This window comes from Corvus moneduloides, chromosome 5 (genome assembly GCF_009650955.1).
Source record: "Corvus moneduloides isolate bCorMon1 chromosome 5, bCorMon1.pri, whole genome shotgun sequence".
NCBI lineage: Eukaryota > Metazoa > Chordata > Aves > Passeriformes > Corvidae > Corvus > Corvus moneduloides.
Genome location: NC_045480.1, coordinates 44,308,994 through 44,335,522, shown reverse-complemented (window position 1 = coordinate 44,335,522; position 26,529 = coordinate 44,308,994). Strand labels below are relative to the sequence as shown.

General features: G+C 40.8%; 1 protein-coding gene across 19 annotated transcripts in view; it reads left to right on the top strand.

The window, feature by feature from the left end:
- Window positions 1–395: 395 nt before the first annotated feature.
- The window catches only part of COL25A1 (collagen type XXV alpha 1 chain), a 316,322-nt gene continuing 290,188 nt past the window's right edge, over window positions 396–26,529 (top strand). For 8 of the 19 annotated variants that reach the window (XM_032108057.1, XM_032108055.1, XM_032108060.1 and 5 more), the window contains exons 1-2: window positions 400–1,288; window positions 1,837–1,906. In XM_032108057.1, the coding sequence (XP_031963948.1) occupies window positions 896–1,288; window positions 1,837–1,906 (463 nt within the window). In that variant the 5' untranslated portion in view covers window positions 400–895. Of the gene's footprint in view, window positions 1,289–1,836; window positions 1,907–26,529 lie in introns of all 19 variants that reach the window. The other 11 variants (XM_032108056.1, XM_032108058.1, XM_032108054.1 and 8 more) reach the window with 5 other exon arrangements.

Sequence of the window (26,529 nt, the reverse complement as noted above, 5' to 3'; positions counted from 1 at the left end):
TGCCTGCGACGGTGAGTTATACGCGTTTATCCTCCACACTCTAAAAAAAGAACGGGACAACGGAGTGCTCCCGTGCTTTATGCCCGCACCGTGGGCCTGACAGCCCAGCCATAAACCGCTGTAAATTTGCTCAGTGTTCCGGAGCTCCCCCCGCCCTTTGCAGCCCCCTCCCCGCTACCACCGGGCGCGGGCGCCCCTCCCGAGGCCACTGCGACCCTCGTCCTCCTAATTTGCGAGTCTGATGTCCTGCACGCCGTGCATACATTATGCAAAGAGAGCCCCCCGCGGCCCGCAGGCCGCCCTCCGCCTAGGTGAATAAATTATGCCGATGAGGGCGGGGATGCGGGGCGGCGGCTCCACGGCTGACAGCGGGGCAGCGCGGGCTGCCTGCCGCCTGCGGGCTTCCCCGCCTGGCGCGGCGCGGCTGCTGGGCGCCGGCAGGCAGGTGGAGCGGGAGCAACAAGTCCTCCGGCGGCGGCGGGGAGGGGAGCGGGAGGCGGAGGGGGGGCGCTTCCCGCCCCGCGCCTGAAAACCTCTCTGACAAGTGGCAAAGCGCTCGCAGAGCACGTTGCTCCCTCCGACGGGCGGCTGGAAGCCGCGGGGGCTCGTCTCGCACCCAGCCCCGCTGCCGGCTTGCGGCTCGTCGCCCCCGCCCCCCGCCGCCGCCCCTGCCGCGGGGTGGGTCGCGACCCGCTGCCGGGCGGTGCGCGGTGCGGTGCGGGCTGCGGAGCGCGCCGCCGCTTCGCCTTCAAAGTGTGTGAGCCGGCTGCGGGCTTTGCTTCTACTTACCGCGTTTTTTCTTCTTTTAAATCATTATTTTGCCATTTTGTTATTTATTTTCTCCTACTTCGTTGCTATTATTTTTGTTATCGTTGTTTGTAAACTAATTGCCTCCATGGGGGGCGGAGGAAAGGAAATCAAAGCTGCCGCAGCTGAAGGGTGTGCGAGCACGCTGGGGAAGAGCCGAGGAGCCGCAGGACAGGATGGCAGCGGGAAGCCCGGCGGCAGCGGGAAGCCCGGCCCCGGGAAGCCCGGCTGCGGCGGGGACCGCTGCCCGCGGCGGGCCGGGCCGGTCGGCTCCGCGCTGGCCGCGCTCCTCTCGGCGCTGGCCGCGGCCTCCTGCGTCTACCTGGGGGTGCGGACCAGCGACCTCCAGGCCAGGGTCGCGGCCATCGAAGGCGCCCGAGGGGGCTTCTCTGCCGCCGCCCCGCTCCCGCCGCTGCCCGGCTTTTCCTTGGAGCAACTGAACGCGATGATGCAGGAGAAAGTGGAGCGACTTCTCGCCCAGGTGTGCGGGGCGGGGTGGCCGCTGTCGTGCGGTGTGCGTGTGGCGGGCATGGGGGGGTGTTCGGGGCGGGGGGGCGGCCGGGGCGAGCTGCTCGGGCGGGAGGTGGAGAGGGAAGCGGGGAAAGTGAGCCCGCATCCCCGGGGGCCGGCGGGGCCGGGGGAGGAGAGGGCCGGGGGCGCCCCGGGCTGCTGGAGCGGGCGGGATAGGGGGTGGCGGGGGACCCTGCGTCTGCCGCCCCTGAGGCGCTTTTCTCATCTGTAACTTGCCGCCGTGCCTGCGCTTCTCGACCGCGCGTGTCGGCAAGGCAGAAAGACGGGCGTCACTTGCGGCGGCGGTGGGAGAGACCCCGAGGTGTCGGGCTTGGCTCTGTTGATGAGGGGGTGGTGAGGTCAGCGAGACACCTTAGGCCGAGTCCAAGCAAAGAAGCCACCGCTGGTTGCGCAGCTTCTGGCATAGCGGTAAATTCCGGTTTACGGCCGCGGTCGGGAGCGCTGCCTGTGGCGGAGCGAGCTCGCCGAGTGGCCTCATGTTGCTTCTCTCGCCCCCAGAAATCCTACGAGCACTTGGCAAAAATACGAGTAGCGAGAGAAGCGGCTCCAGAGTGCATCTGTCCACCAGGTAACGGACACAGCTTGGAAATCTCCTCTCGGAGGCTTGTAACTCCGGGGTGTTTGGTATCCCATGTTTTTGAAATACACCTAAGTCAGATCCAGGGGATGCCTCTTCAATCAGCAGCTGTTCCTTAGGTGGAAAAAGTGTTGAGCCCAGAATAATTTGTTTTCACTGTAGCACTATATTGGAATTAATGCTAATAAACCCTCCCGATTAGGCTGGATGTTGCCAAACAGTAACACTTAGGAAGAAGTTAATGGTCTACTCTAGCAGATGAAATATGTTCTGTTTTACATGGAATAGAACTGAATCAAGGCACTGTGTGTTCAACTTGGGAAGTAGAGCAAAAGTTCCTGGCAAAAATATTGAACAATTTATAACATGGATTGAAATAGGTGGAGGGTCTATTGCAAGTTAGCAGTAATATATACATGAGCTTTTTTCAGTCTTGTTTTTCTGTAGTCTTGGTGGAAAGCAGATTCTCTAGGAAGGAATTGCAGGGTTTTCTTACTGAAGGCTTGACACTGTCGATTTGTGCAACCAGGGATACTGCTTGACTTTGGAAATGGGCCCTTCTACTACTCCAATCAATTGTTTGCACATTCACACTGCAGTGTTGTCAGTTTCTGTGCTCCTTTTTGGTAGTCTGATAACTGTCAATGTTGTTTTAGCTTCAGAAGCTTCCTCTAATGTATAGCCAAATTCATTTCGCACCTTGGAAGTTAAGAAAATAATGCCAGTGTTTTACAGGGGCATGTAGGAATTCCAGCATCCTCTGTGATGAGGCACACTAGATACAGAGGATGCTTTACATATCCTCTCATTCTGTTCGAAAACCCATCTCCTTTACAGGTGGAATATTGACTGTCAACAGGACTTAAGCTGAATATGCTTGCCAGCAGGATGTGTGATAGTACTCATCTATAAGGAAGGAGCTCTCCTAGTTTAGGATTTAATTCCTGCCAAACTCATCAGTCTGAAGGGACTTCCGAACCTCAGTGTTAAAGCTGCCTACTGATACAGCTGAGAACAGAGTATTTACTGGCTGATGTAGGAGTTGCCATGGCTATCGTGAGAAGGACAATATATCTGACTAGGACTGTTCTAAAAGAGTGCGTAGAATTACTCAACTCCCAGCTAGTTTTGGTAAGGATCATTGGTTTCCTGTTGTAGTATATATATTATATATATATATATATATTTTTAAGGCTAATATAAGCAAACGGACATTATTTTTTCTGTTGCTTAACTGCAATAAATTACAAGATGCAAGTTTGTGCACAGAAATGTGAGTTACTCGTCATGCTGTTTGCAGAGATGCATTCTGTGAGCCTGAAATGATGTTGAATTTGATGCTAAGCTCTTCCCCTTTTCCTTCTTCCTTGTTTACATCCATCTGTTATGATTATGTTACTGTTTTCTTACTAAAGGTCAATATCTACTTTTTCATGGTTGGTGTTATGTGCTGCTTTACTTCTTCACTACCACTAGAGCTCCACATTATACCAATTTTTATCTGACCTTTTTTTAAAGTATGTTTTATCAAATAGATAATGAGCAACAGAATGTTTCTCACATGCATTGTAAAAATCCTTGCTATGTGAAAGTCAAAGTGATTTGGGAAACATTTTCGAGGGAGCAAGTTTTGTAAGACCAGGAAAACTTACATGGATCATTACAAAGTAAAAAAAAAAAAAGTTGTAAAGAGGAGGGATTAGAAATCTGATACGGAGCTTTTCACCTCTTGGTAGCTGTTTCAGTTTGGAAGCAAGTTTTGTAGTGACTGAAAGATGTTGCCATGTGGTAGCCTCATTTTGCGGTTGATGTTCTCATGCTTGTTGCCAGTGGACAGGTGTCTACCTCAAAATGGCATTGTCTTGGGAGCCTTGCCTGAGAGAGCAGGGGCTGAGTGGCACCACCACCTGAGGACAGTGCCCTCCTAACTGTGGGCATTAGGCAGAGCAGGAGGAGACAGAGCAAATAAATTGTTGTTTCTTCCTTTGGTTCCCTCTGTTAGAATTCCATTTTGACTGCACAGGATGGGCTTTTGTTTTAATCCTTAACACTGCTATTACAAGTAGTTATGTTCAAAAAGGTACTTGGTTTAATAGGAAAAGTATTATGGTCCATCAGTGGTTTTTCTGTTGCCTGCTATTTGCAAAGCCAAAGAGAAAATTGCCTCTTTCCCACATGGTTCCCTTTTGTTTCTGTATTCTGCTCAACTTACACATTTCTTTCCTGTGTTTCTGTAATAATAAAATACATGTCTGTTAGAGATGACTTTGGAAGGCCTTCATGGTACAGAGGTGATTTTTGAAATCTCTCTATGCTGTGAGAAAAGGTCACACCGAATGGCCACCAGGACAGTTTCCAGCATCCCTCTCTTTAAAGAGAAATAAAGATGATATAAAAAGTAGGTTACATTGTTCCCTACCAGAAGAAGAGAAGGAAGTTCAGTCTGCAGACAGGAGGGTGAGAATGTGGCCTCTGGTTCAGGATTAAAGTTGCGCAACTGGTGTAGATGTCATTAGTTTGAGATTTTTCATCCCCTTTTGACTCTCCATGGTAGGAACCTGCACATTCAAAGGGAAGTGGGTTTGAATAGCTCAGATACCTATGGAAGCCAGCTTCACAAGCTCATAGCTTGTAGTGCAGTCCGCATGTCCTCCTTTTAATTCAGCAGTAGCCTTGAATTCTATCTAGAGTGAAGAGTGATCACATTTCTCTTTAAAAACTTTGTTTTCACTAAACGTGATTTTTCTTATTCTTTTTTCCTATTTTCTTATGAAAGAAACGTAATGTGATGTGATTTTAAGAGTTTTGGTTTTAACTCTGTGCGACTAAAACCAGATACCAAAGATTTTGTAAATATTTTAAAACTTACAATAGCAGGCATTCTTTCTCCTCTTAAAGCAGAGTAATAAAGTTTGAAAAGTAAATTTGTGCTGACATTCCTCTTAAATTACCTCAGCTCTAATAAGAGTGCCAGTATAAATCTCGTGCTTTTAACTGGTGCAGCAGTCACTGCTGGTAGTTGGCCTTCTGCACATAGGACTGGGGGGCACAAATTGAGCAGCTAAAATAATTTTAGGCTTAATAAATTAATTTTCATTTGCCAGATGCATTTTTTTATTTTAAGTTAATGTTTTTCTACTTTTAAAGATGGAGATGTGTAGGTACTTATTTCATACTTCTAAACCTTCCTCTAAGTGGCTGTGGGAGCATAATCAGCTCTTATGCGGAACAGTCAAGCACCATGCTGGGTACCTCTTACTAAGTGCCAAGAAATACACAGTTGTGGAAAGAGTAACACATATAGAAAGCACAGGGATACTCCCAATTCAACAGAATTTAAAGGAGTTTCTTTTTTGTAGATCCTTTCAGATTTTCCTCTTCCCAAAATCATTCACATGTGAATGTACCTGTAGACTTCAACAAAAATGAACATAATTTTACATGTTTTAGTGATCTGATCCTTTATATGTTGTGAGGGTCAAGTTCTGACACTTGCGGTCATGTGCCGTGGTGTCTCATTGTGTAAGTGGTCCTCAGAGCCTGCTTTTGGAGTCAGATAATCTTGGCAGGAGTAGGAATCAAATCTAGAAGTACAAGAAGTTCAAGCTTTCTCAGCAGGAAGGCTGGCAGGTGATTATGTACACTTCTATATGTCCCTTTTGACTAGTTTTAGGAAGCAATTACCTTTATTTTTTTCCTTCTTCTCTTTTGAGGAAGACCTTTATGGTGAATTTATTCCTTAAAGAAACACATTTCTTTAATTCTGCATTGACAAAGCATAAGTTACATAAGAGATGTCTTTTAACTCTAGCTATACAGCACACTGTGTATGTATGTTTACTATAACTTGCATGTGAAGTTATGGGGTCTGTAGGCTTTGAGATTTGTTTTGGAGTTTTTTTCCCTCCCCAGAACATTAGCTGAACTTCAGTGTTGGATACCTGTCAAAGTTGACTGCAAATTTGGTTTTTTCTTCAGTGCCACAGGTAATGTTTCTTTCTTTGTTCTTTCTCTTGTATTTTTCCCATCAGTAAATGTACATTTTTCTTCCTCCTGTGACTCCAGTGTCTTCATAGACTCTTTCCCTTTCTGTAGCTTCAAACCCTTTCCAGGCAGAGACACTCTCATCGTTCTTTCTTAGCCAGCTATTTTGTGCTGGTTTTGTAATCGTGTCATCTTGATTCTCTGTTCCGGTCCTAGAGAGCTTTATGGTTTGGCATTTGAAGTTCCTCCTATTTCACTATGCAATTTGCTGCCATCAGGTTCGTTTCAGTGTAGTTGTGTGCATAAAAACCTGTTAATTCAGGATGAAATTCCATAAGCCAAGGGATTTTTTTTTTTTTTTGAGGGAAAACAGCATACCAGTTGGTCTTATTCTTGGTTGGTTACAGTAGTTCTAGTGCAGAAGCTCTGTTCTACAGCTACAGTTCTTCAGTGAGATGATGAGTCTGCTATATGTGTTTTGATAGCAGCATGGATGGCAAAAATCAGTGTATTTCCTTAGAATCCCAGTGCTGTTTTTGTTGTCTTGAGCATCTAATGTTTGCTTTGACATGCAGTGGAAGTACAGTTTAGGTGCTCTTTCTTATTTCCACATGTTCCACAAGGACTGTTCCCTGGAGCATTTCAATTAGTGAGTCTGAAAGAATGGAGGAGAAAGCAATTTTTGGGATTAAAAGAATCATGAAGTAGGTATCAGCAGGGTATTACTCTTTTAATTTTTTTTTTTATTATGCTTACAGTGAAACAGTCCTGGAAAGACTGAAGAGGTAAAGAAAGGAGAAGCTGACTTATGTGTTTACCAGTAGCGAGACCTAAGAGAAAATACAGATAAAAAGTATCCAAAGTGATTTTTTCCCTGTTACTGAAAATTTCAGTGTGCTATCTGAACCTAGCTCCCAGCACTACTTATTTCTGCTGTGTCTATATCATCTGTTTGCTGAATGCAGTGCTCAGCTCTAATTTTGTAATTTTTCTGACAGGTCTCTGAGTCCCCCTTTCATACCTGCAGTGGTCTGATATTTTTCATTTCGATTCCTAGATCAAGATGTTTATTGATGTGCAGTAGCATGCGACCTTCTGGGTAGTCTGTCTTCTTTGGATGACTACTTAAAGACACTGTTTCATCCCCACAAAATAGCTAGATATATATTTTATTGGCTAAGTGGTGACCTTTTAATTCCCTTCCCTCTGGGCAAGGAAGTAGGGTGTGCAGCACGATGAATGAAACGTAATGTGGCTCAGAAGAGAACTGATTGACAGCAGACTGCACCAGATTTCTCTCTTTTGTAATATTATTGATCTCAGCAGTGCTGTAGCAAAGGTTGATTTGACTGCAAAAGTGTTATTAACAAAAGGTTTTTCTATGACTTGAGTTGAATAAATTCAAACTTGTGCGGTTACATCAAACAAGGCATGTTAGAAGGAAGGCTTAATTATCAGCATTAACTGCTCTTATAATATATGAGATTAATATTATATATGTTCTTATGTTCTTAGACTTCCTTGTGTGTGGCACTGGTCCATCTCAAACTGCTCAAGTGTCAAAGCACTTCAAGTACTGTGAGTGTTGCAGTGGGAGAAGTGGCTGTTAAGCTCACTTCTGGAATAATGCTTGTAGTGTCTGTGATTGGGTTTTGGTTTTTCTTTTTCTTGTTGACTTTCTTAAATTGTGAAATATATGCATCTCTTTCCTTGAAAGGTCTCTAAAGCTCATATAACTGAGTTCTATTTAGCTGTACTTACCCCCTGTCCCTTTCCTTAAAGGTTAGTGGGTTCTTGGAAATGTATTGCCAGAACAGCACTGATAAACAGCACTCATCATCTTTCTCACTCCCTTCTAAATTTACTGGCTGCAGCTTACCTGGCTATTTTGTCTCTGCTTAGCACAGTAAAAATCAGCTAAATCTGAAAACAGCATGACAGACAGAAGCTGTTTTTTAGGGCTTTTTAGGTTGTGAGATAGAATCATATAATTAATATGTTCAAGTTATCAGCCCTGTGAAACCATCCATCACACTTTAATGCACACAGACCTTGAGTTGCTAACTACAGCCCTTTCAGGAAGGCTGGTCTACACAGAGCCCCTTTCCCCTTCATCATTTCTGTTGATTTCTCAAGTGAGCCACAAAAAATGGAACCTGTCTGCTTACTTAAAGCTACAAATGAGAAGTAAGAAGGCATAGAATAATACAGGCTGAGAGAAACACTTTTCACTCAGTACTACTAAAGCTGCAGCTTGCAGTTAGGAGATACATACACCAGTGAACATGATGCTGAAGGCTTGTTGTTTGGAAACTTGTGGACTGTCATGTTTTTACAGGTTAGACTTACAGTAGAACAGGGCCTGTTTAAATTCGTCTGCTTGGGACTTTTAATGAGATTAAGTTAAGCAGAACCAGCTGTTTGTGGGAGCTTAATCAAAATAAATGTCAGGGTAAATTTTCAGAACAGAGTGTCCAGCCTGAAAGTGCAAGGTTTGTATATACCTTTCATGTAAATACTGCTTTTTTTTGCCTCTGTAGACTTGAGCAGCTTCAGAAATGCTGGTCAGGTTAATACTCCAGGAGATAATCTGATGCATGCTACTGGCCTCTGAAGCAGATGTATCTAGGCCATCATTGTCAAGTGTTTCCTTCCACGTGGTTCACAACTCAAGTGTGTAGTCATTCATGGCTCAACAAGTTGTTTGATCTCCCTTAGTTTTGTGATTATGTGCTGCAGCCTCATGTAAATAGTCTCCTTAGCTAAAAATAAGTGCTGCTCTGTAAATAGGTGAACACATAGTGGAAGAAATAGCTAGTGCATAGACATGCCTAAGATAAAATTATCTACTATTGAAATATTTCCATAGATTACCTCGTTTTTAGCAGGCAGACTGCAACTTCCTTATTTGTGAAGCAAACCACTTGTTCCATCTGTCATATTGATGAAAAAAACCTGATTGTTGTGCTCTCCTTAAAGTAGCTATCAAAATATGTTAGAAGACAGTCTTGTCTTTGATGCACGCTCTAAAACTTACCCTGTGTGCTCCTCCCCTATTCTGTCCTTTTTTTTTTGCAGGGTTGGAGTTGTACTAAAATTGTTTCTTGTTTATATGTGCAGATGTATGTTTATAGAAGGAGGCATTTACATTTAGTTGTGAGTTTTGCATTCCTGTTTGTAGAGAACTGTTTCTTTTTGTGCTTGGGAAGCTTTGAAACAGATGATGATGATGCATTTTAAGATTTTTGAAAAATTATGAAGTTGCTACACAGCTATCTAAATTTTTTTGCTAGATAGAAATATGTGTTCTTATAATTATCAAAGATAGGAAGACAGCCATTTGCAGGGCAAAGAAACAATAAATGGAATGAAGAAAGAGGGTAATAATAGAGGTGATAAAACTGGGATATTACTTTTTATTTTAGAATCTTCAGGAAAATTAATACAATGATTTCAGTGACTTCTGCTTAGACATGCTCAAACAATTTAAGCAATAATATTTTACCCTGCACTGTCCTTAAAATTGGTCGGGCAGTTGACAAATATGAAGAAAGTATAGATTTTATTTCATAAGGTCTATTAAAATCAGTGCCTTTAGTACAGTTTCAGTTAGTTAGGCATTAGAATTATCTTAGTTTGGTTATGCATGAATATAATCTTGTAATTATTGTATTGGGCAAGTATATTAGAAGACTTTCTGAATGATTTGTGTATTTTTTTTAGGTGCTTAGGAATTTAAATTTGGTGTTTTGGGAATATGACTTGCAAATTTTTTTTCACAGATGTTTAGCTTTGCTGATGTATTTTGGCTGGGATTACAGTGGAGAGTAGATCACAGATTAACAGGTTCTTGGGGAGGCTTAAAAGGAGACTGTACATGGAATAATGATGGACTCTTAATGAGTCTCTCTAAAAAGCTTCCCCTCTCCTTATGTGGCTCTTCTACAAGCTCAGCTGAAGAAATATTGAGGAGAAGGGAGTCAAATGATCTTTCTCTTTGATCCTCCTTTTAATGCAGTACACAGGACTGTATACCGGTACATGTGTATATATATATATATATATATGTATGATGTTTTTGGTAGTCTGTCACACTGCCCTATCTTGGACACACAGCAGGCTGCCTGCCAAGTGGTGGTGCCATAATGTACAACACAGCTCACCTTAGCAAGGAAAACCTGCATAAAGCCAGGTGGCTGATCCACTGCTTTCCTCTGACTGAAGTAACGGGCTCGTGCCAGGTACTGCTTCAGTCTCTTGGTATCTGGGATGTGCTTCCTCTCATCAGCAAAGATTTGTGGGAGAAAAGTGGTTTTGTCATCTCCTTTTCTTTTTTTTTTTTTTTTGTTTGTTTGTTTGTTTTGTTCTTAAAAAAGAAGTTCATGGACTTGGCACTTTCTACCTTTTAAAATAGTTTTAGTACTCGTAGGAGTAAGGGGCTGTAAAGTAAAAGCTGTAAATATAATGGAAGAAAGACTGTAGAAAATAAGACCTAAAACTGTAGTGTTAAGATCTTTGCTAGTCTACCATTTGCAGTTTATGCCATCTTAAGAACACCCCACTACATTTATTTACCTCCCATTTGAGTATTTTCAATATTCCTTCTCTGAATATAAAAGCATACGAAAAAATCCTACCACAAGTGTATGTTAAAGGTCTGGCTTATGAATTAGGTTTCTTCAGTAAGCATGGTCTCTTTTTCAGCGCACTGAGCTTAAGATTATGCTGGAAAACTGCTATTTAAAAGATGTTTTCTAAAATTGGGCATGGGGAGGAGTGGGGCCGGTGTTTGGGGAACACAGAGGAAATTTTGAAAACAGGAAATTGTATTGAAAATTGGAGACCAAAATATCTTATCAGAGGCGTGGCTGCCATTGCAGTGGTGACAGATTGTGTATCTGAAAGCAGAACAGCATCCTGTAACTTGAAGGACACTAAATAAACTCTCTGAAAAGATATTTATGGTTAGGGTCATAGCTGGCTACAAAGGTCTTGCTTCTGCTGGTAGTACTAGTTGTGTTGCTAGGAAATGATGTGAGGTTTCTTGTGTATCAGTGCCTCAGCAGGATGATAGTGGGGTCCTCACAGAGGACTGTGGTGCTGAAAGTCAAAGTGTATATACATCTTAAGTTGAGGAGGTATTTCCTTTAGCTGGAACCTCTAATAATCTCTTAAGAATATGAGAACCAGCTGCTTGAAGGCGCTTCTCTTGCTCCCCACCTGTGCCCTTAGTCTCTGAGTAAGCTCCTGTTCAGATTCCCTTGATCTTAGAGGAAGCCTTGATACCTGAGCAGAGGGGTATGGCTACAAGGGATTAAAAGGATAAACTCCATAGCCTGTGTATTAATATTTTCTTCTCCAGTCACAGAGCTTACATCCAGATGCTGCCCAATGGCATCGCTATGACAAATACTGTTCAGTGTTGGCCAGAGAGTCTCTGTACTGTCAGCTCTTCTGGTGTTTTTATCAAGCGCACCCTCAATGTTTTCAGTGCCACTGCTGTTCTTCTGGTAGCTGCTAGTTGAAGGGAGACATATGTTGAGAGCTATCACTTCAGCTTGACATAGAGGTGATTAATGTATTATTTATTTCATACCCTTCACCTTTCAGACAGGATAGCCTTCTCAGTAAAAACACTTTCTGGCTCCTAATTTGGTCATTGTACCAGGAAATGTGCTCTGTGCACACAGACTCAAGTGTAGGCCAAAGTGGGGTCATTGTTAAGGTGGTCCTTATGGTAGTGGTGAGCTTGAGCTCAGCTTTTATTTGTTCTCTGTCCTGGTGGATGCTTGATAGTTGTTTGTGTCAGCTGATAATACGCAGCTCAGGTAGTGGCTTTGGTTGGCACTTACAAATGTGTGTTATCGCAGAAATGGATCGTGATGTTTGCTGTAGCTATCAATGTGTGTTTATGAAGACATCTCTGTTCAGTGAGGATCATCTTGAATATGTTTTCCAAGCGGTTCCTGTGAGTAGGAACACTGAATACTGATGAATCAGAGAGGCTGAAAAACACAGTGGTACGGCATCAGTTTCAAATGAATCAGTGCTTAGACAGCCATTGTCAATACTTACTTAGAGTTGGTGTCTTTGTAATGATGACAGCCATGTTTGTAGAAGGCTAGAAAGGTTTCTCTGTGTGAAGATGAAGTGTTTTTCCAGTGCAACAAGCATGTAAGTGCACTATATTTCTTTAGTGTAGGGAGACTAATCTTAAGAGAGATTAGTATTTAAGTCTGACAGTTGTGGATTTCACTTTAGGACAGCTTTGCATAATTCCTTAGTTTTAGTTCCAGGCTGAGCCATGTCCTAATGTGTGGTAGAAGGACTTTTTTTTTTTTTTTATCACTTTCAATTAAGAGGCTGCACATAAGCCATTACAGTGGCCAGTTAAAAAGAAGTGCGAGCCTTGAAAACCGAACCACCAACATTGAGAGAAATAGAGCAAGACTGAAATCCTCACTTTTTTTCTCTCAAAATTGGTTTGCTGCTACAAGGTGGTGTTTTGATGTATTTCAAACAATTACAGTCTACTTTAGAATAATAAGAATTCTATTTGTTTTCAATGTGTTCTATAACAACTGGAACACTCTGGAAACACTCTGGAAAGAAGCTCTCTCACAGTGAGTTTAAAGGGATGCACCTTAGAGGAAATATTGTGCTTAATGAATTAGAGCAGGGACAGCTAAGTAACAGTTCTGTATTGCAACTATATTCCTGTACAGGACTGTAAGGGTGGGATAGAATGTCTTCATATTTGAGAGTTCTTGCATCTGTAAAATATAATGGATGTAAATACATTAACCAAAGAGTGCAAATGACCAAGTATTCATAATTTCGAATAAAGTTACTGTCTAGGGGAGCAGAAGTTGGTCTCCCAATACATTCCTTGCATCTGCTTTCTAATTTTAGTAAACAGCTCTCTGGTCCATTTTGATCCATCCTACAGGACATAATCAGGTGGTGTCATCATGTGAACATAGTTGTAAAAACATAAACTTTTGACTATACAAACCTTCTTGGAACTTTTAAAAAATATGCTTTTGTTTTAAAAACAACCCATCCCTGAAGATTCTTTTTAGTTGAACAGGTGGACAGTGTCAGCTCAAATCACATATAGATAGTGTCTGCTAGACAGTTTCTGGTATCCAAACAGTATTTTACTTTTATCTGGAGGTTGGTGAAAAGAGGCTTTTAACTAAAACTCTGACTGACAGCAATCAGACCTGATATGGGCATGTACATTACTTCAGGCACATTAATAATCCCAAAGATTTTAACTGAAATCAGTAGTTACTCTGGAATCTTAGAGCAAAGTGTTGTTTGGCCTCAGTGTTGTTTTTTTCTTATATATTTTTTTGCCTTTGGATCCTTGTGAATGCCTGTTTATGTATGCAGCTGCTACCATCTACTTTAGCTTTGATATGTAGTTCTCTTCTATGATACAAATACTATTTTTCATTCATTTGCCATTCAGTTTGTTGTTTAGTCTTTTCAGTCTCTGAGCAGGAACATTATGTCTGTATCTTTTTCTAGGAATACTGAACTAGTTTTGTAATACTGTAAGAGTTCTGGCTGCACTTGGGACAATCTGAACAGTAAAAATTATTAAACTTATATATATCTTCAGGGAGAAATTATGTATTCTCACATCTTAATTCACAGATCACAGACCAATGAGTATTGTTTTGAGGATTGTTCGTTGTTTAAAAGTGATTAGATAAAGCTACTAAAATTGTACAGAAGCATTCAGAACATCAGTTCTGAGGGTTAGGAAAGAAAGATACCCATATACAGCTGCACCTTCATTTTAGTTTCCTTACCAACATAACTGAAGTCTGCATATGCATGTGTGTTTCTACTCAGATAGATTTTCATACTTGGACAATAGGTGATCCCTCTGTTCACATCAGTCTGTTCTTTTAACTCAGTGAACTAGGTCTCCCATTCTCCCCTTTGCTGATGCTATGCTTGAAAAGTCATTATTTGCTTAACACGAATGTTCCCTTTCTTTAAGCTGAACAATCTAAGGGACATCAGCAGCTCCTGGTAAATCTTGCCCTTGAGACCTTTTACTGTTCTAGTCAGTGTCCTCAGGACACTGAAATAGTCTGATGTCCTTCTGTTGAGGTACCCCACACAGTCCCTGAGGTGAGGCCACAGCAGGGCAGCTGTCTCCTTCAGTTGGCTGGTGATGCTGTGCCTGATGCACACCAGGTTACTGTTGGCCCTTCTGGCTGCGAGGCCTCGCTGTTGACGTGTAATTGCTATCAATCTCTTTCTGCAGGGCTGCTCTCCAGCCTCTCCCCCAGTTTGCATGGATAACCAGCACTACCCTGTCCCAGATGAAGGATCTGGCACTCTTGCTCTTGTTGAATTTCTGACAGTTGGTGATTGCACAGCTCTCTGGTCTATCTAGATCTCTCTGTAAGGCCTCTATGATCCATGGAGTCCACATCTCATCCTAAATTAGTATCATCAGCAAACTTAATGTACGTTTGATTCCTGCATCCAGATAATTTGTAAAAATACCAAAGAACACTGGCCTTGAAATTAACCCCTGGGGAACCTTGCTGGTGAATGGCCACTGACTGATGTGACCCTATTTACTAAACTCCTTGAGCCCGATTCATCAGCCGTTTGCTCACACAGTGTCTTATGGGCTTGTCTGTCTGTATGATGCATATTTTGTTCAGAAGAACATTATGAGAGAGGCTATCAAAATCTTTACTAAAATCCCCCCTCCCCCCCTCCCCCAATCTAGTGTCTTCCCTTGGTCAATTAGGTGGGTAACCTTGTCATAGAAGAAAATCAAGTTGTTTTATCAGGACTTTCCCCTCCTAAACTTGGGCTGTCTCTGACCAGTGACTGATTTGTGTCTTGTGTGTTTTTTCAATAACTCCCAGAAGAAACTTCTCCATAATTTTATCAGGCACTGAAATGAGATTGACAGGCCTGTCATTACCAGGGTCTTCCTTACAACCATTCTTGAACACTGAAACAACATATGTCATCTTCCAGTCAACTGGGACCTCTCCAGACTCCTAAGACTGTTGGAAAATACTGGGGACAAGTTCCACAATGACATCAGCCAGCTCTTTGAGCACCCTGGGAGGAATCCTATCAGGTACCATAGATTTACAAGCATCCAGCTGAAGCAACAAGTATCAAACAAGTTCAGAGTTGGCTGGGAGTTTATCGACCACCCTGTTAAGATTTTTCAGCATGGGGCTCTGGGGTTCCAGGGGCCATCATCAGTATTGAAGACAGAGGAGAAGGTGGCATTATGCATCTCTACTTTGCCTGTGCCCCTATTTGTGAGGTGACTGACCTCATCAAGTAAAGGACCAATGCTGTCTCTGATCCTACTTTTGCTGTAAATATATTTTTAAAATGTCCTTTTTGTCTTTCACAGTGCTTGCCAGTCTGAACTCTAATCAAGCTTAGGCTGCAACAGTTTTCTCCCTTGAGTGGTGAACAGCATCTCTGTAATCCTCCTATGTTGCCTATACCTGGTTCCAATGTCCGTGGGCTTTCCTTCTGGGAAAGATCCATGCTCCGCCAAGCCATTGAAGTTCTCTTCAGTGCGGTTCAGTAGTAGCAGAGCAGAGAATATCTCAGTCTGTGTTGTTAAAGAAACATCCATATTTGGAAGAAAATCCAGTTGTCAAAGACTGAGATAAGTGAGGAGGAACACGCTGTGGTAGTGAGGTCCCTGGTTTGTTTATAGAGATAATGAAGAATTAAGGACCGACACAGTCCTAAGAGAAAAAATAGTGAAAAGATCTTCTAATGTTTTTCCATACAGCTTTTCTCTGCAGCATCTGGGGGAGGTTAGCTTAGGGTGGATTTTGATGTTCCAGAGGTTATCTCAGTGCTTACTGCTCACTCAGTCTGAGCAGTGAATGACAGCAGAATATGTTGAAGTTGTAATCTGCTGAAAGGGCTCCTCAAAACTTAGCAAATGCAAGTCCTGTCAAAAAGGAATAAAAAGGGACACATCTGTGGGGTGTCATGTCTGAAGCGCATCTAAGATGTGTACTCATCTAAGATGTGCAGATTCTGTGGTTTAAGGGATGGATCATCTGGGGACTTAAACAGTGGCAGAAGGTGGTTAAGTGCCCCTCACTTTATTGGGGTGTCTCCTAGATGGTGCATGTAGTCAGGTACTCATGGCACATCCTCAGCTTCTGGAAAGTGGTGAGCGGGGAGAGTGCATAGGCTGGATGTTGTCCTGACAGAGGGTGCTAACATGCTGTGTGGTGCTGACAAGGGATTTACAGGAAGATGAAGGCTAGTGGTATTTAGCAGTAAGGTATTCTCTTCCAATTCTGCATCACTTTCTTCTGCTCTGGCAATAGGACTACACAGGCAGAAGCATTAAAATAGTGCCTGTGCTGCCTTCCTCTGTGTGGAAAGCAGTGTTCCTTGAAACCCATGGGAACTATCATGCTCTGTTATCTCTATTGAAACGTGTTAGATTGTCAAGACCAATGGTCTGTAGTAGAAGTTAATGTTGAGGTTCTAAAGGCACAAAGATGGACTTGAGTAATTTCAAAAGCTGTTATCACCCCTCCTTGCTTGATCATGTTGCTGTGAGTGTTTTCTCTCATTTCCTGCCTTGTGTAGAGCAGGAAGGGCAACAGCTAGGGTCTGAACTCTGATTCCTCCTATGGACTGGTATTTTGCTAGAAGCAAACTTTAATTATACTCCCAGTTTCTTCTTTCCCAGGCATGTTGATATGTTTGGATTAGTAACCTGGTGACCACATATTGACATGAGTCATTTTCCTAAAAACACTGCAAAATACAACCACTGATGAGCTGACCAGCAGCGGGCAGTTCATCTTAATTTGCGTGCATTAAATATGCTGCTTCTTCTATGTTTGTCTTATAAAGTGTGGGACTTGACAGAAAAAGAGTGGTGGGTATGATACTATTATGTTGCTATTAATCATACTTTGAGATGAACTGTAATTGTTTAACTTAGTTGCTAATAATAGCACTTGGATAGGAACTCATGCTGCCAAATTTTTTCTGACCCTTTCATAAAATTCCTGCAGATTCTAAGGAACACTGTCTTTCAAATGAAGACAGCTATCTCCTCAAACAGGCATCACCAGCAACATGGTTTAAAGGCCACTGAAGGCAGTCAAAAAGAGGGAATGCTTGGGCATCTGAAAAAGATGGCACAGAGGGATACTCACATCTCTGTATTGCACTCTGTTCAGACACACTCATCTTTTTGTTAGTCTGTGATCTGTCAGCTCAGTCTAAACCCTGTGGAATGGCAGAGTAAAAGTGGCTCAAGCAGGACTTCGGTGACACAGAGCCATCACCTTGAAGTCTGCAAGGAGTATGTAGTGACCTGTGAGGAGAGGTTCATGGAGCCCCTTTTCATGGGTGATGGTTTCATGGTTTTCATGGTTTTCATGGGTGGTGGTTTTCTCCAGCTGTTGAGATTGTACAGATTATACAATAGCAGCAGCTCTTGCGTCCACACCGGGGGAGGTTGCAGGGCTGCTTCATGATGGGATCGTACACTTCCCACAGGCACAGCAAGGGGGCATTTACTTGTTTCTGCTTAATTTTCAGCTGCTTTGTTGAGAGCTGCTTTTGTGAAGTGAAATAGTGTTCTTAATAAAACAGCAATTTTATGAAGAATGACACTGTATAAGTATATACCTTCTAAATAACAGGCCCCCATTTTCTTTCTGAAATGCAGTCACAAGGAGGGCTAGAACCAGTAGTTCCAAATCCCAGATGTTTGTGTTTTGGTAAAATACAATTATTATTTTTTAAATTGTGCTGTGAAATGATTGAACTGAATAAAATGACTTTTTTTCCACAGAGAAAGTTAATTACATGCTATTTGATTAGCAAAGAAGGGACATAAATTAATTTTCCTAGACATGCTGCAAAATGCAATTACTGTTGGACTGACCAGCAGCAGGCAGCTCATATTTATTTGCATTCATTATATATGCTGCATTTTATCTTACTTTTCAATTGTATACAAAACACAATCTTACGACATTGGTCATTTCAGAGTCTAAAAATGCTTCTTGGTTTAACTGCGGGGAGAAATAATTGATTACTTATTCTCCTGTCAGTTGAGAGCAGTTTCAAAACAGTAAGATGGAAGTCAGTAGTATTTTATGCCTATGAGGCATACAAGGTAGTATGAATTTTTTCTTTAGCACAAATGGAACATCTGTTATTGGGGTCAATGGCAATATTTTTTACTAATAACACATTAATATCACTTCTATTTGCCCATTCACTATGTGCATCGGGAGTAAGAGTAAATACAGATCTTACTGTTTTGCTAGGTTTTCAACAGCTGAACACATTTAATGGAAACAGTGATTAAAACATTTTTCCCAAGAGGTGAAGTGTAGGAACAAGGTGTACTTCAAAGTGTTTATAGATAAATTCTCTTTCTAATCTGTTCTCATATTTAGTGTATTTTTCGTGATTACTGTTGAAAAACTTCAAATTTGGGTAAGGATATATGATTGTATATTATAGGTAAACCAATTGTTTTTCTTAAAAGATATCACTGAACAGATGGTCAGTGGAAATTTTTTTAAACAGAAGAAGAACTAGGAAAATTCTTACACCTTTGGAAGTTACAGAACTCATAAAAAATTTGTAACTTGAAAAATCTTAAAACCTTATTTGCCAAGAGGAGCGATTGAAAACCACAGAAAATGTGTCTGTGAGCAACTACCTCACAGACATGAAACTTTAAGAAAAGCCCAAACAAACCAAAACCAAAAAAGCCCCCATTTTTACTAGAAAGCTTTTCATTAAAATTTTGATAAATGGCTGAGTGAAACAGGAGATTGGCTATAGGCACAAAAGCGTCCCCCAGTGCTGTACAGCATTCCTAGATGCTTTTGGTCTTACAGGATATTGAGGGAGTGGAGGCACAGAGTGCTCAGAGTTTTATTACTGTTTTCTTCTAGTCTTTTTACAGAAGTCATTGACCTTCTTAGCCAAGTGTGTCCTCTTAAGTTGCAAGGAAAAGCAGTTCCTTGCAGCTAACTTTGTGAAATTTTACTTATTTCCATTAATACGGAATCAAAAGTGATTTTCTCTGGAGACTTGATGTCTTATTACTTGATTTGGTAGAAATATTTTAATTTTACTTGAATGAGAACTCAATAAAGTTTCAGGACTTCATATGATGAAGTAATTTACAGGGTTCTTGGAATATACTGCAGTTGTCGAAAAATATTGGCCTTTATTTATTGGTGTCTTTTGCTTTTTGTTGTTGGGCTAATGAATCCAGTGCTAAGGCATTGGGGATTTAATGGTTGGTGATGGAGTACTACCCATACTGAAATATTTTATTTTCAAGGGTTACAAATCTGCCTCGCACAGTGTAAAGATCTGGGTTGTTACTAGGATGGATTTCCAGTAAATTGCGCTTACTCTAAACCCCTCATACTACTACTACTACATTTAACAGCTTAAATAGCTCAGTGCCTTGTTCTTCCTGATAGACCTGTGGTACTAAACTTGTTAGACTGACCTTTATTTTGAATTAGAAAATGTATTTGCTTCAGCCAGTGTAGTTAAGATACATGGAAAAAAAGTGACTTTGAAAAAGTGAATTCTTTGTCTTCCATACATGCATTTTGTTTGCAGGTGAGAGGGGTTTTTTCTCTCTACTTGGCAGCATTGCAACTCAAGCTAAAAAGCGAAAAACAAGGCTATATTCAATGTGTCACCAATTCAATTCAATCCCTTCTCCCTGCCTCCCACCAGGAGTTACTTTCAGTAATAACACCTTAGAGGTAGTTCTTCTGATGAACCAGGAGGCAGAACAAGCCATTTGCACTTTTGCTGTTTATTTGGTTTCTAGGGGGATTCTTCTTTGCATGTAGAGATGGCATTTGAGGTGTAAGGATGTGTAGGCAGGAAAGCAAGCCTTGGTTAATAAAGTGAGACATTTCTAAGTTACTTTCTTGTTTTCCATTAAAATAATGATTGGACTGCAATTTCTAGGATGAAGGTGCAAGTTCCCCAAAGAGATGTATATTGCTGTTGGCTGGATGTGTTAATAGGGTAGGTATTACATATATATGAGGTGTTAGGTGCTTAGCTACTTATTTGCCTGTGCAGCCGTACAAATGTATTGGCACACTCCTGTCCATGCATGTAAGCTTATAGCCCTTTTTTTTTTTTTTTTTGGGATCAAGAATTTAGATTAGCACTTAAATCTCCAGTTGTCACACGCAAATTTCTGGGGTTTGTAGTCAATCCCAAGCTAAGTGTAAGTTAAGTGTTGTGCTGTTCTGAGAAATGACAAACAGCATGCACGTATATCAAAACAGGCTATCTGTGTGAAATGGTTCCTTCTCTCAGTAGTGTATCATTTGCAGAATTTTGTCCCCTTCTGGGAAGCATTGAAATGCAAACATGGCTCAAATGAGGAGAGTTCAAGCACAGCTACCACAGCCGTCAAAAGAGAGCCTCTAGATAGAAAAGGAACTTCTGGAGTGGTTTAGATTAGAACGGATACAAGGGAGGGGAGGAGTAAGTTCTCTTTTTTTTTCTTTTAGTTTCTTTTTAAGTCTTCGAAACCTAAGTGGTGTGATTATTTCTTGTTCTCTCTGCTGAAGGCAATTCCAGTGTAAGCACTGGAACTGATTTAATTTGATGGCTATAGCATCTCTGTCACAAGATGTCTTCAAGAACAGACTTGTAAATATCTGTCAGGAGTGGTATCAGTAACTTTGCTCTTACTTTATGGTAACAGTCTAGTTGATCTTTGGAAATTACTTCCAGTGTTGCTTCTCAGTTCTTCAGATCTTAAACACCCTGTAAGTTAAATATGGTTTCATTGTTTGTGGTAGATAACATTGCTTCATCCGTTTTCTTATAGATACTACTTTTTTAGAACCCCAGGATTTGTTCACTACCACCTTTACACTTGAATTCAGTTTAAAAGATAGGCTGCCTGTAGATGCAGATGATACCAGAAATGTGTATTTTTTCTCTCCCACATTCAGAAAGGAGAAAGAAAACTCAAAAGCTGGGGCCAAGTACGGCGTGTCTGTAAGAGAAAGGTTCCAAGGAGGCAGGAGATTGGCAGCACTCTCATTTCCAGTTCTCTCTTTTGTATAGAATGGTAGTATTGAAACATTTCAGTCAGATGATTTTATTTCAAGAAATTCATAGCTTTTAAAGTTGAAGGGTAATTTTCTAAATCACCGAGATAAAATTTAAAAAATAAACTCTGCTGCTAACTCAATTTGGGGGAGAGGGGAGTGCTTTTTGGACATATATTTGTTTTAGTAGCATAGAAATAAAAGTTTTATAGACCTGCTTGTCAGTGTTGAATTTCTTTCTATTTGGCCTGTATGTGGGTTTTTTGGGTAAGAATTTTTACTTCAGTTTCAGTGGGGCTGTGTGTTTCTTCAGTGATATTTTTACATGCAAGTCAAGCAAGTATGGCTCTAGTAAGTACTTAGTTGGTAGACTGTCAAGTTAGAAAAGCAAACATGCCACAGGAGATACGACAGCAAGTTAATTTTCATAGTGTTTTTCTCTACTGTGCTGTTGCTGACTCAATATGCTATGGTGGTGTTCAGAACAACTGTATAAAGTTGTTGAGGTTTTTTCTTTTTCGTTTTTTTTTTTTTGGCAAGGTGCATGTTGAAATCATGGTAACTGATACAGCAGATGTAGTTCTGCTTCTAAAATAACCAGTAAAATTTATTAATAAGAGTTAGGATAGACTATACCTCTCTAAATCCTCAGTACTTCTGAAAATATTAGGAAATGTGTTAGAGGAACACCTGGGCAAGCTATCCTTTTTACATATATGTAGAACCTGGAATGGGTCTGCTTCCTGTAGTCCTTTAGTCTTCTTTCCACACAAACCTTTACCTGTGTTGTTCTTCACAAATTAATTTACTTGAGTGCGAAATTGCCTGCAAGATTTAACAGAATCTGAGTCTGGTGTGTTTTTCCTCATTTCTCCCCATGTCTTCCTTACACCTTTAAAAAGTTGGCATGGCTGTTTAACTGCCAGAGTGGTATATGAATGCTCCTTAGGTTCAGGAAGACCGGGGGCCTCACAGCAAGGGGAGCCTCTATTTAGTTTGAGTCACAGTTTGATCAAGCTTGGTGCTTTCAGTGCTTTTTAAGAAAAAAAGCTTGCAGTCAAAAACATGGTACTGTTGGCATCGTTTCTGTATATATGAGGTGGCAGCAGTGATTAAACAAACACAACTTTAAAGCCTGGCTGAGTTCTAAAAACCGACTTGTAAATTAACGCCTTCACTGACTGTTTGCTCCGTATGTGTACGAAGACATGAAGTATAATAGACAGAAGAGACAAAACCACCATTATTCCTAGTGCTGTCAGCAGCAGAGTAAACTGGCTACTATTTCCCCCCAAGCATCATCAGAATTGCATGAGTTACAAGGCTAATGATTCTTACCCGTGCTAACCCTCACAAGCTCATGCTGCAGAGGTTTATGCTAATTAAATGACTGATACATTTGGACTCACACAAGCTTGATGACAATCGTGCATGGAAATGAGAATGATTGTGTCTGGTGTTGTAGGTTTTCTTCTGAAATAGATTATAGACTTTATTTTTTTGCTACTTAATACCATTTACATAACATACGCATTTACTGCTGTATCTTTTAGCCAGTAGCAGATCTGCAGAAAGACAGAGTGTGGGTACAAATATATTTATGTGTAAATCAGAAACATGAAATGGAAAACATCACTGTTAGCTGTGAACAGACAGTAAATTTTCATCAAAACACACTTGCAACCTCAAATGATTTCCTTTTTGGAGTGAGTTTCTGGTAGCAGTGGTGTCTTCTGTGATGGGCACTTACGGTTTAGCATCTAAACTAGTACCAAAAATTATGCTTTAAAAAACTTTCACCTGAAATAAGCCGTCTAGAGGTGGTTGCTGACTGCTGAAACTTGCTATTTGTCAATCAGCCAGCACGCAGGAGAAATTGTACTTAAATTGCTGCTGCAAACTCTAGGTACCAGGATATCCCTATAAACCAAATAAGCACAACTATGTGCATATATGGAACGAAGGATCAAGATCAGTGTCTTAGCAATAGTTATGTTTCAGACCTGGGAAATAGATTTAGGGATTTCATTAAAAATCTGCAATTTTAAAGCTGGTTTCCAGTTTGTAGACTAGCCTTTCTGTTTTGAGAGACTGATAAGAACGATAGCAATTCTTGATGATGTTTGAATCTTTGCTGTTGCTAATGATTATGCCATTGTTATTTATGCCTGTAAATGAAGGTTTTAAAGATGAAAAGAGATGAAGCTTCAGAGGCAGCTTCTGGGACTCCATCCTCAGAGGAGTAAATCCGAGATTGGGGGCGGGTCCTTGCAGGGCCCTGCTGTTCCTCTCATGGGTTTCTCTCTCAATTGGTGTGCTTTTCAAAGGAGACAACTGTATATATTACACTAATTAATATATTTTAATAAGAGGAATAGTATTCCCACTAGTTCCTCTGAATTAAAGCCTTGCACAGTAACCTTGGACAAAAGTAATGTTGTAAATGTTTTTATTACAAGTGATTTTGTACAGATTTTATGGGATTCTCTTTACCTCCCTTTCTCTTAAAATTGAGATTAACATTTCTGCAAGACAAGGCCTCCGTTTGGCCTCATTAAGTTTGCTTTTTGCCCTTGGTACCCCTGTGGTGATGGGAAACTTGTCTGTAGTCTTTGGGGGATTTGTTAGTATGAAGGGGAAAAGAGGAAATGCCTTTGTGATCTAGATTCATTCAAATGGGAGGGTGGCTGTTTCGCTTCTATGAAAGTGCAAAGGCGCATAAAAAATGCTTGAATGTGTCAGTTAGGGGGCTGATTTTTGTAACCAATGGATTATAGCCTACCTCAAGGTTTAGACAATTTATCTTCTTAAACAAATTATATAAAGGCATATCTTAGAAAAGCACTTGTTATTTTATATGGCCTTAGAAAGGTGAGTTTAAAATAAGAAAATTCTTAATTATGCTGTAACAGTTCTGAAATGGTAAGTAATGATTTTCATTAAATTGCTTTGGGAGGGTTCTATAACTGTCAGCAGTTTTAGCGTTGTTTTGGTGTTGGTTTTGTTTTTCTTTTTATACAGAGCAGAATGTTGTTGATACTTAATGAATTCTAAAGAATTCAGCAGTTGTTATCACTTAAAGTGAAACAATTTGTCACATCATAGCTGTTCACCACAAAGGAAACTTTCATGTGTCATCAGTAACTTTTTGGGTCTCTCAGTGGGTGTCTCTAAACAGTCTCCTAATCCCAGTAAATATAATTGTCAACAAGCTGCTGCTGAGAGAAGTTTTGAAAGAACGGTCCTAACTGCTTGGAAAGGTAGGAATATCTTAGCAGAGAGGTGGTATATTTCCAAACACAGTACTGAATTCTGTTACCATTTCAAATTCAGTTTACATTACTAGGCAGTTCTTAAGGGGCTATTTCCTATGTAGAAGAGACTACAGCATTGATTAGGAAGTGGTATACTGGTATAGTCTAATGTAGAGTGTATTTATTCCTTTAGTAGTATCGCAGTGCTTCGGAACTCTGCTGAAGACGAAGAAAAGGAAATGGGAAGGTGGGTGAAGGGAGAGACAGTCTCTATTCCTGACAGTTTACAATCAGTGTGAAGAGAAAAAGTTATGTTCAATGCAGGCTTGTGGGGTCTTCAAGAAAGATAATGAGGAAGCTTTGTTGATCTTTGAAAATGTCCTACAAATGGCAAGGACAGGTTGGAGGAAACTTTTTAAAAGGCACCGTTTTGAAAACTAGAGGTAGCAAAAGCAGGCAGACACTATTTGCTGTTGGTATTTGCTGCTTTGGCATCCAGACTGATGTTTTGGAGATGAGATTATTTGGAATGTGGAAGAACTTGATTAATAAGCATTGATCTGTTAAAGAAAGGACAACCAACAGAGAGATGGAGAGACAGGAAACTTAGGCACAGAATTCCATACAGGTCCTCACATCTGCCTTGAATCCAAGATGATGTGCAAGCTATGTTCCAGTAATTTATACAGTGCTTTTGGATTGAGAGACACTGAGAGAAATCTGGTGAGGGAAGGATCATTTTTATTGTGAATTGAGAAATAAGAGATAGCTAGGCATATGCTACGTATTATCCCTGGACGCTGATATGACTTCAGTGTGGAATTCTCTATCTTGGTCATACTGTTGGACTGGAAAAGTTGGAGACAACTTAGAGAATATTCATGGAGGTAGAAATAGCAAGAACCAAAGAAAAAAACCAGAGGCTTCCTCGGCCAGCCTGGTTTAAGGTGATACAAATCTTCGAGCATCCTTTGAACTGAACCTTGTTCTTGAAAGTTGTCTGTGTAACAGATGGGGTGCTTTACCCAGTTTCATGGGTTTGGTTTTTACAACTTCTGTGTTTTCCTAATACTCACGTATTTTAACTGGTTTTGATAACGTTTCTACTTTCTGTATAGTTTTTAATTCTTCTGAAATGCTGCGTGGCCAATCATTTTAATGAAAGTAGGAGAACTGAAATTTTAAGTACCAAGACAAGGTTGGATTTCTGAAGCTGTTTCAGAGCCTGCTTCTCACTGACTTAATTGAAAAGGGCAGTAGGTGCTGAAATCGATGTAAGTGCAACTCCCTAGTATGATTTTATGTGTCAAACATTTGCCTTGTAAACACACACACTTAAAAAGTTTGTTAAACCAGGGCCAAGATGTAAGAGACAAGTATTTATTTTTTTTCACCAAATATATGAAAAACACACTCACAGTTACCCTAAGCAGTCTCATGCACGACTGAAAATTGCTATTCCGTTGGCAGTGATACTTTGCCTGTAGCAAAGCCCAGTCGTACCAGACTTAATGACAGAATCATCAAGCCAAGAGCATCTAGTCTAGACTCTGAGTACTTTGGACTCTTTTCACTTCCAAAATATTAAATTGGTCGATGGTCTGTGGAGGCAAACAAAAAGTAGCTGCACAGATAGAGCATGTTAGGACTTAAAATTCTGGCTGTTTAAATCAGGTACTATCATGTCACCAGGCTCTGCTGAAATGAGTAAATCTCAGACTTCTCCATTCTGGTGACGTTGTTCAAATTGAAAATGTCACAAATGTCACCATCTGAGCATAATGCATGAACATGGAGCTTTAATTACATTGCTTAAAAAATGAGTTTACAAATGATCGGATTTGCTCGGAATTATGAAGTCCTACTGCTGTTCAAGACCAAAATGAATCAGTTTGTTTGCTGAATATTCACACATCCTTCATGCAACAGACAACATAATTTTCTCTGAAACAATAGAAGACATTTATAATTTGAAGATAGAATGCACTTCAGTGTCTGAAACACAGTGATGCATAGGCACATGACTTCAAGCTAGTATTTCAAGGCCTGATTCTGTAGAGCAGTTGCAGAAGAAGAAAGATCTGGGTTTGGGGCTTTTTCTGTCTTTTGGGGGATACAAATATAGCTGAGCTTGGCAGTGGAAGTGCAGTACACTTACTCATTAAATTTGAGCTATAGAGTGGGTGGAATAAGAGGATTTGAGAAATCTATAAGGAGTTGTCCACCCCCTGCAGACCTCAGATCCTGCATTTAT